General features: G+C 36.8%; 1 protein-coding gene across 1 annotated transcript; it reads right to left on the reverse strand.

The window, feature by feature from the left end:
• Nucleotides 1-4,587: 4,587 nt before the first annotated feature.
• Nucleotides 4,588-7,313, reverse strand: LOC115631799 (rutC family protein UK114). The gene is made up of 4 exons (XM_030528637.1): nt 7,184-7,313; nt 5,293-5,547; nt 4,983-5,212; nt 4,588-4,771 (listed from the first exon to the last, which is right to left on the reverse strand). The coding sequence occupies exons 2-4, from the start codon at nt 5,355-5,357 to the stop codon at nt 4,650-4,652; spliced, it is 417 nt and encodes a 138-aa protein (XP_030384497.1). The 5' UTR covers nt 5,358-5,547; nt 7,184-7,313; the 3' UTR covers nt 4,588-4,649.
• Between the last annotated feature and the right edge of the window lie 5,420 nt (nt 7,314-12,733).

Below are 12,733 nucleotides of genomic sequence, written 5' to 3' on the forward strand. Positions count from 1 at the left end.
TTCACAAAAATAATCACTACTCGCAGTACTCTTGTAATTGTAACAAATTGTTGCGCAGATGAAAGAAAACACTTTCTGGATGTTGCTATTCTAATTGAAATGTCTGCCGATTATCTCGAGCAGTAATTCGACATTTATTAGAGACTGCTTGACAAAAATAGATCGGGGCTAAACAAAACCAAGCGATGATATCTTATATAATCTTTAATTCAAAGTTTCATAATGAGCCATCTTGTCTTACATCGTATTTTATCTTCATATATGCATTAAGTCGTTGGCATATTTGTAGATCGATCAGGAGGTTATGTATTCTGGTATTTTCTCGGCAGTTTCCTCGATTTTTTCCTATCACTTCATAGGTGTCCTTAAATAGCAAAGATCCTAAGAAACCGCCAAATGTATAATGAGAAGAGGAAATTACTTAACCCACATGAATTCAAAGGCTATTCTGGTTAAGTTCTGCAGCTTAGATTCTCTTCAGAAAGAACATGGGAAGGACTAAATGTAAATCTCTCAATAGCTTTGTTTTAAATAAATGAGGTTTACACTCCTCCCATCTCGACACTGTCACTTGATAAAAGGATGATTAAGAATAGTAAGATAATTAGTTATATTATATATAAGTAAAGTGGAAATTTGTTGGTGGCACTAAAAAAAGTTATTCAGATGCTGGCATTCTTCAGTCGATGTGTCCCTATTCCCTCTTTAACTATACAAAAGATTTATTATATGCTTATGGTTTATCTTTCGGGACTGGCTTGCTAGGATTGTGAGTCGAATTGGAGCCATAGTTTTGTGAAATTTTGGAAGCATATTCAAGTCTTGTTAGAACTCGCTTATCTCGATTTTATCGGACAGCATATGAGTGATTAGTACTGAGCACATTTTGAAGCGAATATACTAAATATTTAGGCCTTTCTTGCGTTCTACGAGGCGAGACAAATTTAAGTGTAATTTATTTATTTAAAAAGCGTCGTTTTTAATAACCATTTCCAGTGGATCGTACTTCCACCAATACTTTTAAGAATTTAAATATGATTTTAAACCGCTTCTGCAACTGGCGACAAAGAATATTTAACAAATTTATTAAACTTGTACGATTTTGTGGTGCCGTTAACTAAATTACAGACATATAAATTTCCATACCATCGTTTACTTTGGAGATATTTATCTGTTGGAACCAGCTCAGAAACGATACTTAGTTTAAAACCAACTTTAAGTCTATAGTCTATTCCCAACTGAATAAGTTGCAACTGAACTTTATATTAAATTTGAACAAAATATATATATTTTTTAAATTCAAATAGCTAACAATTCAAGTGAGTCTTTGTCAAGGCTATACAAATAAAAGTAATAGATAAAAAAACAAAATAAGTAGGACAAATTAAAAAATCGCACTTCTTGATATTTATTTCTAAGAGAGCGCCTTTACATAATATGTAGAGTTTAAATTGATTCTCTTTTCTTTTATATAACGGCCAATATTCGTGCTGGCATATAATTTATTAACGATTGAAGGATGGAAATTTCCAATCTTCCCCATTCTTCAATAATGGATTCTTTTAAGTCTTTTAGACAAATTGTATTGCTTACTATTTATTTATTTCTATTTCGCTGAGATAAAGTGCCCCAACGAAAAAGTGTCGACTTCCTCACCATTATAATACCCACCCGTATAACTCAGCAGAAATCCTAAAGAACCCTGAAGTACTTATAATGTTCGATAAAAAAGAGGAAATTATAGTTTTAGGTAGTCAATGCAAAAGGCATCATTCAAGATTGGTTTCCCCACACATCCAGCGCTTTTGCTGCAGCGTTTTATGTTCATATACTCTCATTTCGAGGTGTCTTTACATTCCGCCTCTTAGTCCAACCCCCTGCCCTCCCCAGGGACACTTCTCATTGCCCAATTTTTACAATCAATTTGCGCACCAATGCACTAAACAAGCGATAATCGTGAGTTTGTTTATTTTATGCTCATAGTCGTCATTCAAACCATTCAAATTCACACCAACAAACAACAATAATGACAACAACAACAGTGGCTACAAAAACAAGGACAATAAATCATATGGCAGCTTAGTAAACGAAACTCGGCAGGAAAAAAGTGCAGACAAATTCACAAAATTTAAATAAAAAATCAAAACAAATGCAAGCAAAACGAACAAAAAAGTTGTACGAAGTCTGCACTAAAAAGGCATTGCCTAAAAGGCCTGCCGCATCAATATGGAGCATGCATATGGCAACAACAACAACAACAGCAGCAGCAACAACAATTGCTGCAACTACAAGTTGGCGGCATTATGAATAACTTTTGAATTTGAATGTGAAATAAACGCTTTGTCTAACGGCAGGCAGGCAGGCAGCAGGCAGGCAGCCTCTCCAGGTATTGGTATTGGGCCCGAGCTACCGTTAGCAACATGCTGCTGCAGTTAGCGAATGTTGCCAATGATTTATGCAGCAACATTTGATGAAATATAATACAAAAGGCGCACAGCAGCAGCAACTGCAGCAGCAGCAGCAGCAGCAACAACAACAGTGGCAACTGCAGCGCCAGCAACTTGCAACAAAGATAAATTGCCGCACGCCAAATTGTAAACTATATAAGGTTTAAATGCAAAGTTTTGCCAAGTCGCCTCCCCTGCCCGCAACTCGCTACCTGTGCCGTCACTAGCCGTGGCATAATTTTTTACATAACCTCACATTAACGCCACATGCGCCGCATGCAAGCGAAACCAATTTATAAATGTGCCAAAGCCAGCCACTCACTTGCCACCACCACCACCACCAACAACAACAACAACACTACCAACAACAACAACACCAATAATAATAATACGATAACAACAACAGCGGGCAGCAAACCATTGAACTTTCCATTGACACACGCCTGAGACGCAACCATTCCCTGCTAGGCTAATCCAACAGCAACCTGTTGTTTAGATCGGCATCGGCACTATTTAATGAGCAGCTCATGCTGACTTCCTCTCTCTCTCTCTCTTAGTCCCTCTCTCTTTCTCCCTCTCTATTCCTTGCGCTTATCAGCCAAGTTAAAATTGTAGTCATTATCGTCGTTCGTTGGGCAAATAAAACAAAACTTAGTAAAAATGTAGATTGCTCTCAATACCCTACATCCCCATGGGGGGCATGAAGGGTACTTCGCAAGGTACACGACTATAGCTGATAGAAGTATATATACATACTTGTATATATGCTTGAAGGACGAGTCTAATATTGTTATTATAAAGCATTTTTAGAGAGCTATGCTTTCAAAAATTAAGACTGAACACCTAGTTTAAAATGTATTTGTATTTAACTATAAGTTTAATTTAAGTTATAAATATATAACAGTATAATTAAAAATGTAAAAAAAAATGCTTTCAAATAATCAATGTCAACTCAAATAAGAAACTTTCCTTTAGGGATATTTAATATGAAGTGTCATTGCCTTGAAAATTAGTTTTTTACTGTTTTTATTTATTTAAAACAAATCAAAAAACGACAAGAGCCATATTTATAACTCGACGATTTACCTTAATTTAAATTTAAACATATATTAGCCTTTTTTAAAATGCTATTCTTGCTTTACCTGCCTAATCTGGAAGGAACTTTTAGCCTTTTTTGCCGAACAGACGCATGACTGTTTACATCCTGAAATACAAAAAGACCCCTTTCCAAAATTTGATATTTTAAATATGTACAAAAGATTTCCTTAAATCAAGGTTATACAAGGTTTACAAATATCGGAACAATGTGACCTCTAATTAGTCTTTTAAAATATTATTGTTAAATATTCAACTAATTATATAGACTAGTATTAATCAAGCTCGCAATTAGAAATTAGAAATGTACTAAAGCACAGTATTATAATTCCAATCAGAACTATTTATGTCCCCTTTAAACACTCCTAAAACATCTAGAAGAAGCGCCCCATCAGGCGTCTATAGAGAAGACAGCTGACGGATCTTACAGATTAAGCTATTAAGGTTGCTTCGAACTTTTGGGTTTGGTTTCTTTCTGTAATATAAAAATGTAGTATTATGGCATTTATTGTAGATCGTTTCCCTGCTTCATTAATATTGAAAACAGAATAAAACCTCCTGAAACTACTCCACTGTTATGGGGATACTTACTGTAGGACCGCCAGACTTGGCATCCCTTCAAACGATTTATCCAGATGCTACTGGGATGATGAAGAGGAGGGGAACGTGGATTAGCTTCTGCATTGTTGTCCATAAGGCTCAGGTTTATAACTGAAGATCGTGAAATTAGCTAAATCCACTAGCAATATCGCCCGGTTAAAAATCATGGGTTTTATACATACAAGTACAGCATGACAATGGACCCTTCTCCATCTAACCTAATTAATTTCCCCTTTTTGGTTGACTAAGCTGCTTTAAGACATAAATTCCTTAGTTATCAAGAAATAAACCGTCACACCTTAACTTCTTACTGGCGACTCGTCGACCCCCTATTAACTTGTAAGGTTAATAATGCTGTAGGACATATGCAAGCATACCTGATCGAATCTTAAGTGACCTTGGTCGTGAGCTTCGGGAAAATAATATAGAAAATGAAAAACACAAATTGCAGTTTATTCTACACAATCAACGACTTTATTGAGGCTCGACCGCTCACAACTTTGATTGCTATTGGACGGTCTGGGTGCGGACGGCTCCCGTTATGGCGATGCACTCGATCTCGACCAGGGCGTCCATGGGCAGCTTGGCCACTTGGAAACAGCTGCGCGCGGGGAAATCTTTGTTGAACACTGCAGATGGTGAGGGCGGGAGTGGGAGAGAGGGCGATAGGCGAGATTACAAATGTTTATGTGTAAACAATAAACAAATAAATTGATAAGCCGCAGCAACACTTGATCAACTTATAACCCAAACCGCTGCTTATCAGCGGCAAAGTCAAAAGCCGATATCGTTGCCGAGCCGCTGGCTACGAGGGGGCTACGATTCTGATTGGGAACCCACCTTTTTTGTACACCTCGTTGACCGCCCCAAAGTCGTTCAGATCTTTGAGAAAGACTGTGTTCTTGATGACCTTGTCAATGCCAGAGTCGGCTGCCTTCAGCACTGCCTCCAGATTCTGCAGGGCCGCAACAGTCTGTTCGGAGGCGCCTCCCGGCACCAGCTGCATGGTGTTCTTGTCCAGACCCAAGCAGCCGGACACATACACCGTACGATCGGCCACCACGGCTTGACTGTGGATATCAATCAGAATGTAATTGTTTTTTTTTTCTCAACTCATACATTTATGTGTTTTTGTTAGTGTTTTACTCACTTGTAGGGCGCTACCGGTTTGGCGGCATTGGCTGTGCTTATTAATTTTCTCACAATAGTTGCCATCACACTCGCTCACAATTGCTCGGCTGCACCTGTCAGAGGCTAAGCGTCGACTAAACACTTGTCCCCCACAGTCCACTCACAATCTCCACTCGCAGTCCAAAGTTTCATTCAGCGCGCTCACTCGCTCACACGATGTGGTGAATAAGTTCAAGCTCTGTTATCAGTGTTTGTGGTTGTTGTTGTGCTCCGTCTGTTAATGAAACAGAGATCGTGGGGAAATAGCAAACAGTCTTCACTTGTGCGTGAAAATCTTCCCATCAATTGTCAATAATCTTGTTCTCTTTTCTCAAATATACATACGAGTACATGGATTCTATTTTTAGAAACGGTCTATAGTTTTGTTTGTAAAATGTTTTAGAACTCTTATCTGTATTAAGCCACTCTTTAAACTAAATATGCTCCTTCTGTAACTCAAATATAGATCGTTGGGAAATAGCAAACAGTCTACACTAGTACGAGTAAGTCTTCTCATCAGTTCTCATTTCCTAAATATATGCAACTACAAAGATTATATTTTTAGAAACGGTATTTGTTTTTTGTTTGTTAATTATTTTAAAATTCTTATCTATATTAAACCACTATTTAAGCTAAATATGCTTCGTCTGTTAAGCAAACAGAGATCGTGGGGAAATAGTAAACAGTCTACACTTGTAAGTGCTACGTATTGTGTATGAGAAAGCCTTCCCATCTACTCCCAATAATCTTGTTATATTTTTAGAACCGGTCCTTAGTTTTGTTTGTTTAATGTTTCTTCTTCTTATCTATATTCTTATCTAGATTAAACCACTCTTTAAGCTAAAAAGTTACTAAAACAGAGATCGTGGGGAAATAGCAAACAATCTACACTTGTACCATCTTCTTAGAAACGGTCTTCTGTTTTTGTTTCTGAAATATTTGATAATTCTTATCTATATTAAACCACTCTGTAAGCTAATAGTATGTATTTGTATGGGTGGGTTTATATAGAACTTTTTATCAAATACCCACTGAGAGAAATAGTTTTGAAAACTTCAACTTTTAAATGTGGCGATTTAGAAGATGAATTTAAACGTTTAACTATGTTATATTCACATACTTGTATAAGCAAGCTTTTATATTTCTTGGTTCACAGGCCTTTTTATGCATGACAATTTCTAAAGTTGCAGAGACTTATTATATGCTGCCATAGAATCGTTAACCTCCCAAAAACCCAGGTCTGCCAGATCTGCTGTTTTTTTCAACCTCACTTATATGAGTATGTGCTAAGATTCTACATTTTCAGAAGCGGTCTTTACTTTTGAGATGACAAGCTTTCATTTATGCATCGTTATGTTGAGATTTTGTAGTATTTTGTCTCACAATTATCCTTTTCTTCCAAACGCCAATGATTGCCTATCAGTCAGTCAGGCAAGACAAACTAATTTATATAAGTATATACATATATTCATCTAGACTGAACAATTTCTCATTAAAATAGCATGTTTTGGTGAAAATTCCAAAAAATACGGGAGCTATGAAAAATCCCTAATAGCGGGGGAGTCGGGAGAAGGATAACATTTTTGAAATATATTATATACCAATAGAACGATGATGGATTAAGCAAGAATTCAAAAGCTATGGAAAACTGTCAATTCTTAACTTATTCTGGTGTCTTTTGATCTTTACCAAAATGCTTATACCCTGTCCCCAAAAGGCAAAAGGGTATACTAGTTTGTACCATATTGTTGCAACCCATCGGGAAATAAGTAGAAGCAGCAAAAACCTATAACTGTAGTTTCGCGAGGAAATACAAATTCAAGGACTACAACTTTAAATGTGTGTCGAAATAAAGCTATAATTAAACTTACCCTTTAAATACTTCTTACTTATAATTTGATTGTCCAAATTAGGCCTTCTTAGATGTTTTAGGTGCACTGAAAATGAATTGTGAAAAACTTTTGAGTCCCCATAACTGGACAATTCACTTGCTTATTCAGTAACCCGATCATGTCCGAAATGATTTTCTCGCTCAGCTTCATGCATTTTAATAACTTAATTTCAATGTATTTTTGTTGTTGTTATGTCTACAAAAAGTCAACGCCTGCCTAAAAAAATATCTGGGTCACTGACACTTTCTCTAGCACAAGTTGCGGAGAGCTCGAGAGCAAATATTTGATTTACAGCCAGAAAATACAAAATGCATGCCACGTCAACATCCATGGGCCACGCCCATCCGCCCAAGACAAATCTCCGCCGGGCTGCGTGCAGGGTGCTGAATGCTGCATGCTGCATGCTGCATACAAAGAATATGAAGAAGAAGAAGAAGGACCAGCCAGTGAAAAGCATAAACGCACTAATTATTTATTATTTGGCAATTGTGTCTGTCAGTCGCTGTCAATCCTTTGGCTGAGCCACGGCAGCGAAAAGAAAGCCAAGCCGGCAAGCCGGGCAAGAATTTTTACGCATGCCAAAGCCGAACGGAAAGAAAGGAAGAGAAAAAAGTCAAGCATTATAATTATATGGCTGAAATGTGGTTAGGGGTCTTAATCTCTGTATGCCAAGGTTTGGCTGACAGCCAACCGAAACAAAAAATCAATTTCGAGGAGCCAGCGCCGAGCAAATGTTGTTGCTATAACTTTGATTGTTGTTGCTGTTGTTGCTGATGCTGATGTTGTTGTTGTAGTTGTTGTGGGTAGGCGTAGGTGCAACGCATTGAAGTTGTCTGCAGTGCACACAGAACACGCCTCAATGCGTTGCCTGCCTCCAAAGATTGATAGCCCAGCATTTTGGCCAACCCACGACGCACTTGGTTAGCCCGTCTTGGCTCCAAAGTCTGCTGCAAGGAAACGGCCCTGCAGCACTTTTATGTCGCATTTTAGCGTATTAATTACTTTATGATCCACTTTATGCGCATAAAATATGCCACAAAAAGCAATTCTCTGGCGAGACAACAGCCCAACAAACCAAAAAAAAAAAAAAATGAAAATAAAAAACCAAAATCAAAAATATGAAGAAAGAAAATCAAGCCTCGACTCGAGACAGCAGCAACTGCATGAATGGGTCTCATCAGCAACTCGATCATTCGCATGATCATCGGGGAGCATCAGAAGTACGTTTAAGCATCGTGGGTGTTGGTCCATGCAGCTTAATGTGCAGAAGATGAAAAGCGCAGAAAAGTGGGCGTTCTCAGCAACAAAAAATGTATGTGTACATGTGAGTGTGTGTGTCTGTGAGTTTAACTTGCTGAGTGAAGAACTCATTTGTAAATTTGTTGAAGTCGTTTTCATTTCGTTTCTTTATTTTCATTGGCAAGTTATTTATCCTAATTTTTTAATAACAACAATTTTAACCCATTTGCAGGTCAAATTGTACAAAACCATTTTCTCATATTTAGAAACCGATTTGAATTGGCCAAAGTCTCATTGCAATCAAGTTCATTTCTAGACTTTCATGAAACGCCTAACCAAGTTTACTTTAGGTTTCAATTTCGGAAACTTCCATCGACCTAATCAAAGGCATTCACATATAACAAGCAAAAAATTTATGTGCATGTGTGCGTTTGTGAGTTTAACTTGCTGATTGCGAAATATCTTTTAAATCACTTATAGCCACTAAGTGAAGAACTCATTTGTAAATTTGCTGAAGTCGTCTTCATTTTGTTTCTTCATTTTTTTAATAACAACGATTTTACCCCATTTACAGGTCAAATGGTACAAAACCACTTTCTTATCTTTTGAAACCGATTTGAATAGGCCAAAGTTTTATTGCAATCGAGTTCATTTCTAAATATTTCTGAAACGCCTTACCAAGTTTACTTTAGATTTCAGTTTCGGAAACTACCATCGACCTAATCAAGGGCATTCACATATAACATATAACAAGCAAAAAATGTATGTGCATATGTGTGTGTGTGTGTGTGTGTTTGTGAGTTTAACTTGCTGGTTGCGAAATATCTTTTAAATCACTTATAGCCACTAAGTGAATAAATTTGCTGAAGTCGTCTTCATTTCGTTTCTTTATTTTCATTGGCATGTTATTTATCCTATTTTTTTAATAACAACGACTTTACCCCATTTTCAGGTCAAATTGTACAAAACCATTTTCTCATCTTTAGAAACCGATTTGAATTGGCCAAAGTTTCATTGGAATCGAGTTCATTTCTAGACCTTTCTTACCAAGTTTACTTTATTTTTAAAGTTCGCAAACTTTCATCGATCTAATGAAAAGCATTCAAATATAACAAGCTTAAATATATTTTTTGACTCACAGACAGTTTCTGAAGTTGCAGAGACTTATTATATGATATGCTTCGGTAGGATTTTTAAATGTAACGTCTTTCCATATTTCAAAATAATCAACAATTTATCACTATCAATCAGTATTCTGCAAGCGATTTCAATCGATCTAATGGTTATAATTTCGAACTATGAAAAAAGAAGATTTTTCTTCTGCAAATATACACATAGAGATCAGGCTCCATTTTACATTTGAATATTAAAACCAACATTTCTGATGAATAGAAGTCGTATGTTCTAGTGGCAACGAATTTAGTGGGTCATTTGAAGAGGTGTTTGTTATATTAAGATCTCATTGGAGGTGGTCCTCTCTGCATAAAAATATAATGAAATACTCTTGGAATGCTTGCACTCGAAGTTGCTCAAAAGAATCATTAATATTGTACGTTTTTCAAACGTTTATGAACATTTTATAAATTTTCACAATAGCTCAGGACCTGCTAGACTTGATGAAAGGATTCCAATCTCTTCACTAACTATGCCATCCCACCAGTCTTGAATCTTCTTCAATTCATGAACTACCGAAGAAATGCATCCTCATCTGCTGACATCAATAAGAAATTCAACTCTAAAATTACTTATAAGTGCATGTGCACGTTCGAAATGTATTTGTTTTCCCTCACATTCAATTGATTTATACGAGTATATAGTATATATGTATATATGTAGTATTCTACTTATACAAGTATGTATGCCTTTGCACACATGGAACGCCCCTTAATTATGGCCCTTGGCATTTACAAACAATTTACATTAAATGCGTTAATAAATAAAGCTTTAAATAAGCCACATTTTGCAAACGATATACGATACAAGTATACTATAATTACATGGCGCAATAAAAAATGAACCAACTGGAAGGTGTCCATTAAAAGGGAGAAGGACAAGGAGGAGGAGGAGGAGGAGGGCAGGCAGGCGGGCAGGTAGAATACAACAACACTGCAGAACAAGTTGCAGTGGCAGGCCCACTAAGTAAGGCCAAAATTTATGGCACTTGTTGAAGGAGGCAACAAAAGGAATAACGACAATAAAGCTGCTGATTACACAGCCCGAAATGGCAAAGACAGAGAACAATTTTAATAACCTTGCCAAATGCTTTATTGATGTTGCAGATACAGATACAGAGATACATCTACACAGACGGATTCTAAGCCAAGCGGTTTAACATGAAACTTTCCCTTTTTATTTCTACATCAACGGCACAACGGCTGCCTCAATAACTTCATTTGTTTAAAAACTTTATTGGCCGACAGCAATAACAAAAACAACAACCATTGCCATGATGGCAAATTGGAGCGTTGCCAACGTCATGATCATCATCATCATCATCATTATCGTCATCATCGTTATCGCCATCCTCATTGCCACTCGCTGGCGGCTTCGGTGCTGGGCGCAAATTGCAACAATTTCTCAGCAACTGAAATGCCTCACTTGCTACTACGTTGTTGTTGTTGTTGTTGTTGTTGCTGCTGCTGCTGCTGCTGGGAGTACTGGGGCTGTCTGGCTGGATCTGGCGGCTTCTGCCATGGCAATGGATACCTATAATTTGCATGTGATTTTTATGGCATGCGATTTTTGTGGTAAGTTATTTGATTTTAATTTGCTGCGTAATTGTTGGTTTCAACCACTCGTACAACAGAGAGCGGCGGCGAGTAACGAGTCGCGTGCAGCTGCGATTTGTCAGCTATTAATGGCCAGAAGCTGAAAGCTAAGCGCTTATCGCCCTAGCATTCCCATAGCTGTCCATTAGTATCGGGATCTATTGAGACATACAATTTTTAACAGTTGCCGGGTGACCAGCAACTAATGAGTAATACAAGTATGTACAATAAACTTTTGCTGGTTTGCGTGACGGAATAGTGATGGGTATTTCATACACTGATCTCGGCAGATTCTACAGATTATCGACTTATAGATTTTATTAGGATTAATGGGCTTATTGCAAGTGTGACTGTGTTGCTCTAAAGGCAAGCATTAAACTTCCTTAGCTCAGCTCTCCTCCCTTTATATTTTGATTATTAATTAACATATATTTATTAGAGTTTGACATTTGCATTACTATCGATGATCGATCTTATAAATGCATAAGTAATTATTATCGATCACACAGGTAAATGTGTTGACTTCTACAAGCTTTCTAAAGAACTTTGTTGTAAACAAAAGGACATAAAATGATTCAAGGGCAGGCTCACATTTGTGTCACAGGGGTGCTGAGAAACGCTACAACCACAGCCCTGGGCATGCTGCTTGGAGTCGTTCCCCTAGACATCCATCCTACGTAACAGGAAGTGTTGCCTTACAAGACTGCGGAAAGAGTTAGATCGGCAGGAAGCTAAGCAGTAGAACGGAGACTGCACCACAACGGACCTTTAAACGATCGTAGCATTTACAGTAGCATACTGACGGCAACATTACTTGGGTCTATGGGGGGCTACAAATGATGGTCCAGTGGAGTAATCTAACCTACTTGTATATCAGCAATATGATAAAGAGATTTTGGCTCTTATTGAATTAATTTTGCGATAAAAGAACACTTTTTATGCCATGTAGGTATCTTAAAGATACAAAGTGAAAAAGGCAGCATTTTCGAACTCATGAAAGAAATACAAGTATATATTCTTGATCAGCATTAGTCATGTCTCTCAATCTGTCCAAGACTATATATATATATATAAGAGTTAAAGACACCAAATTGATTTTCCTACTTTTTAATTAATTTAATGAGCACGCTCGATTTTCTTGTCTATCCTTTCTTGTCTATCCATTCTTGTATATCCTTTCTTGTATATCCTTTCTTATATATCCTTTCTTGTATATCCTTTCTTGTATATCCTTTCTTATATATCCTTACTTGTATATCGGTTCATGTATATCGTTTCTTTTATATTCCTTTCTCGTATATCGTTTCTTTTATATTCCTTTCTTGTATATCGTTTCTTTTATATTTATATCTTGTAGATTTCAATTCACTTCTATTTGTCATCATCCTGATTTTAGCTATTGATTTTGTGTTTACATAATTCATTTCATTCATTAATATAATTCATTTCATTCATTTATATAATTTATTTCTTTTTTAAATCTTAGGATCTTTTTTAATTGGATAATATACATAAGTATATT

This window comes from Scaptodrosophila lebanonensis, unplaced genomic scaffold (genome assembly GCF_003285725.1).
Source record: "Scaptodrosophila lebanonensis strain 11010-0011.00,11010-0021.00 unplaced genomic scaffold, SlebRS2 tig00001412-arrow-pilon, whole genome shotgun sequence".
Classification (NCBI taxonomy): domain Eukaryota; kingdom Metazoa; phylum Arthropoda; class Insecta; order Diptera; family Drosophilidae; genus Scaptodrosophila; species Scaptodrosophila lebanonensis.

Coding starts and splice junctions, on each gene's coding strand:
- LOC115631799 (XM_030528637.1), bottom strand. CDS start 5,357: ATGGCAACTATTGTGAGAAAATTAATAAGCACAGCCAATGCCGCCAAA. Junction 5,213..5,292: donor AAACCGGTAGCGCCCTACAA/GTGAGTAAAACA, acceptor TGATATCCACAG/TCAAGCCGTGGTGGCCGATC. Junction 4,772..4,982: donor CAACGAGGTGTACAAAAAAG/GTGGGTTCCCAA, acceptor CACCATCTGCAG/TGTTCAACAAAGATTTCCCC.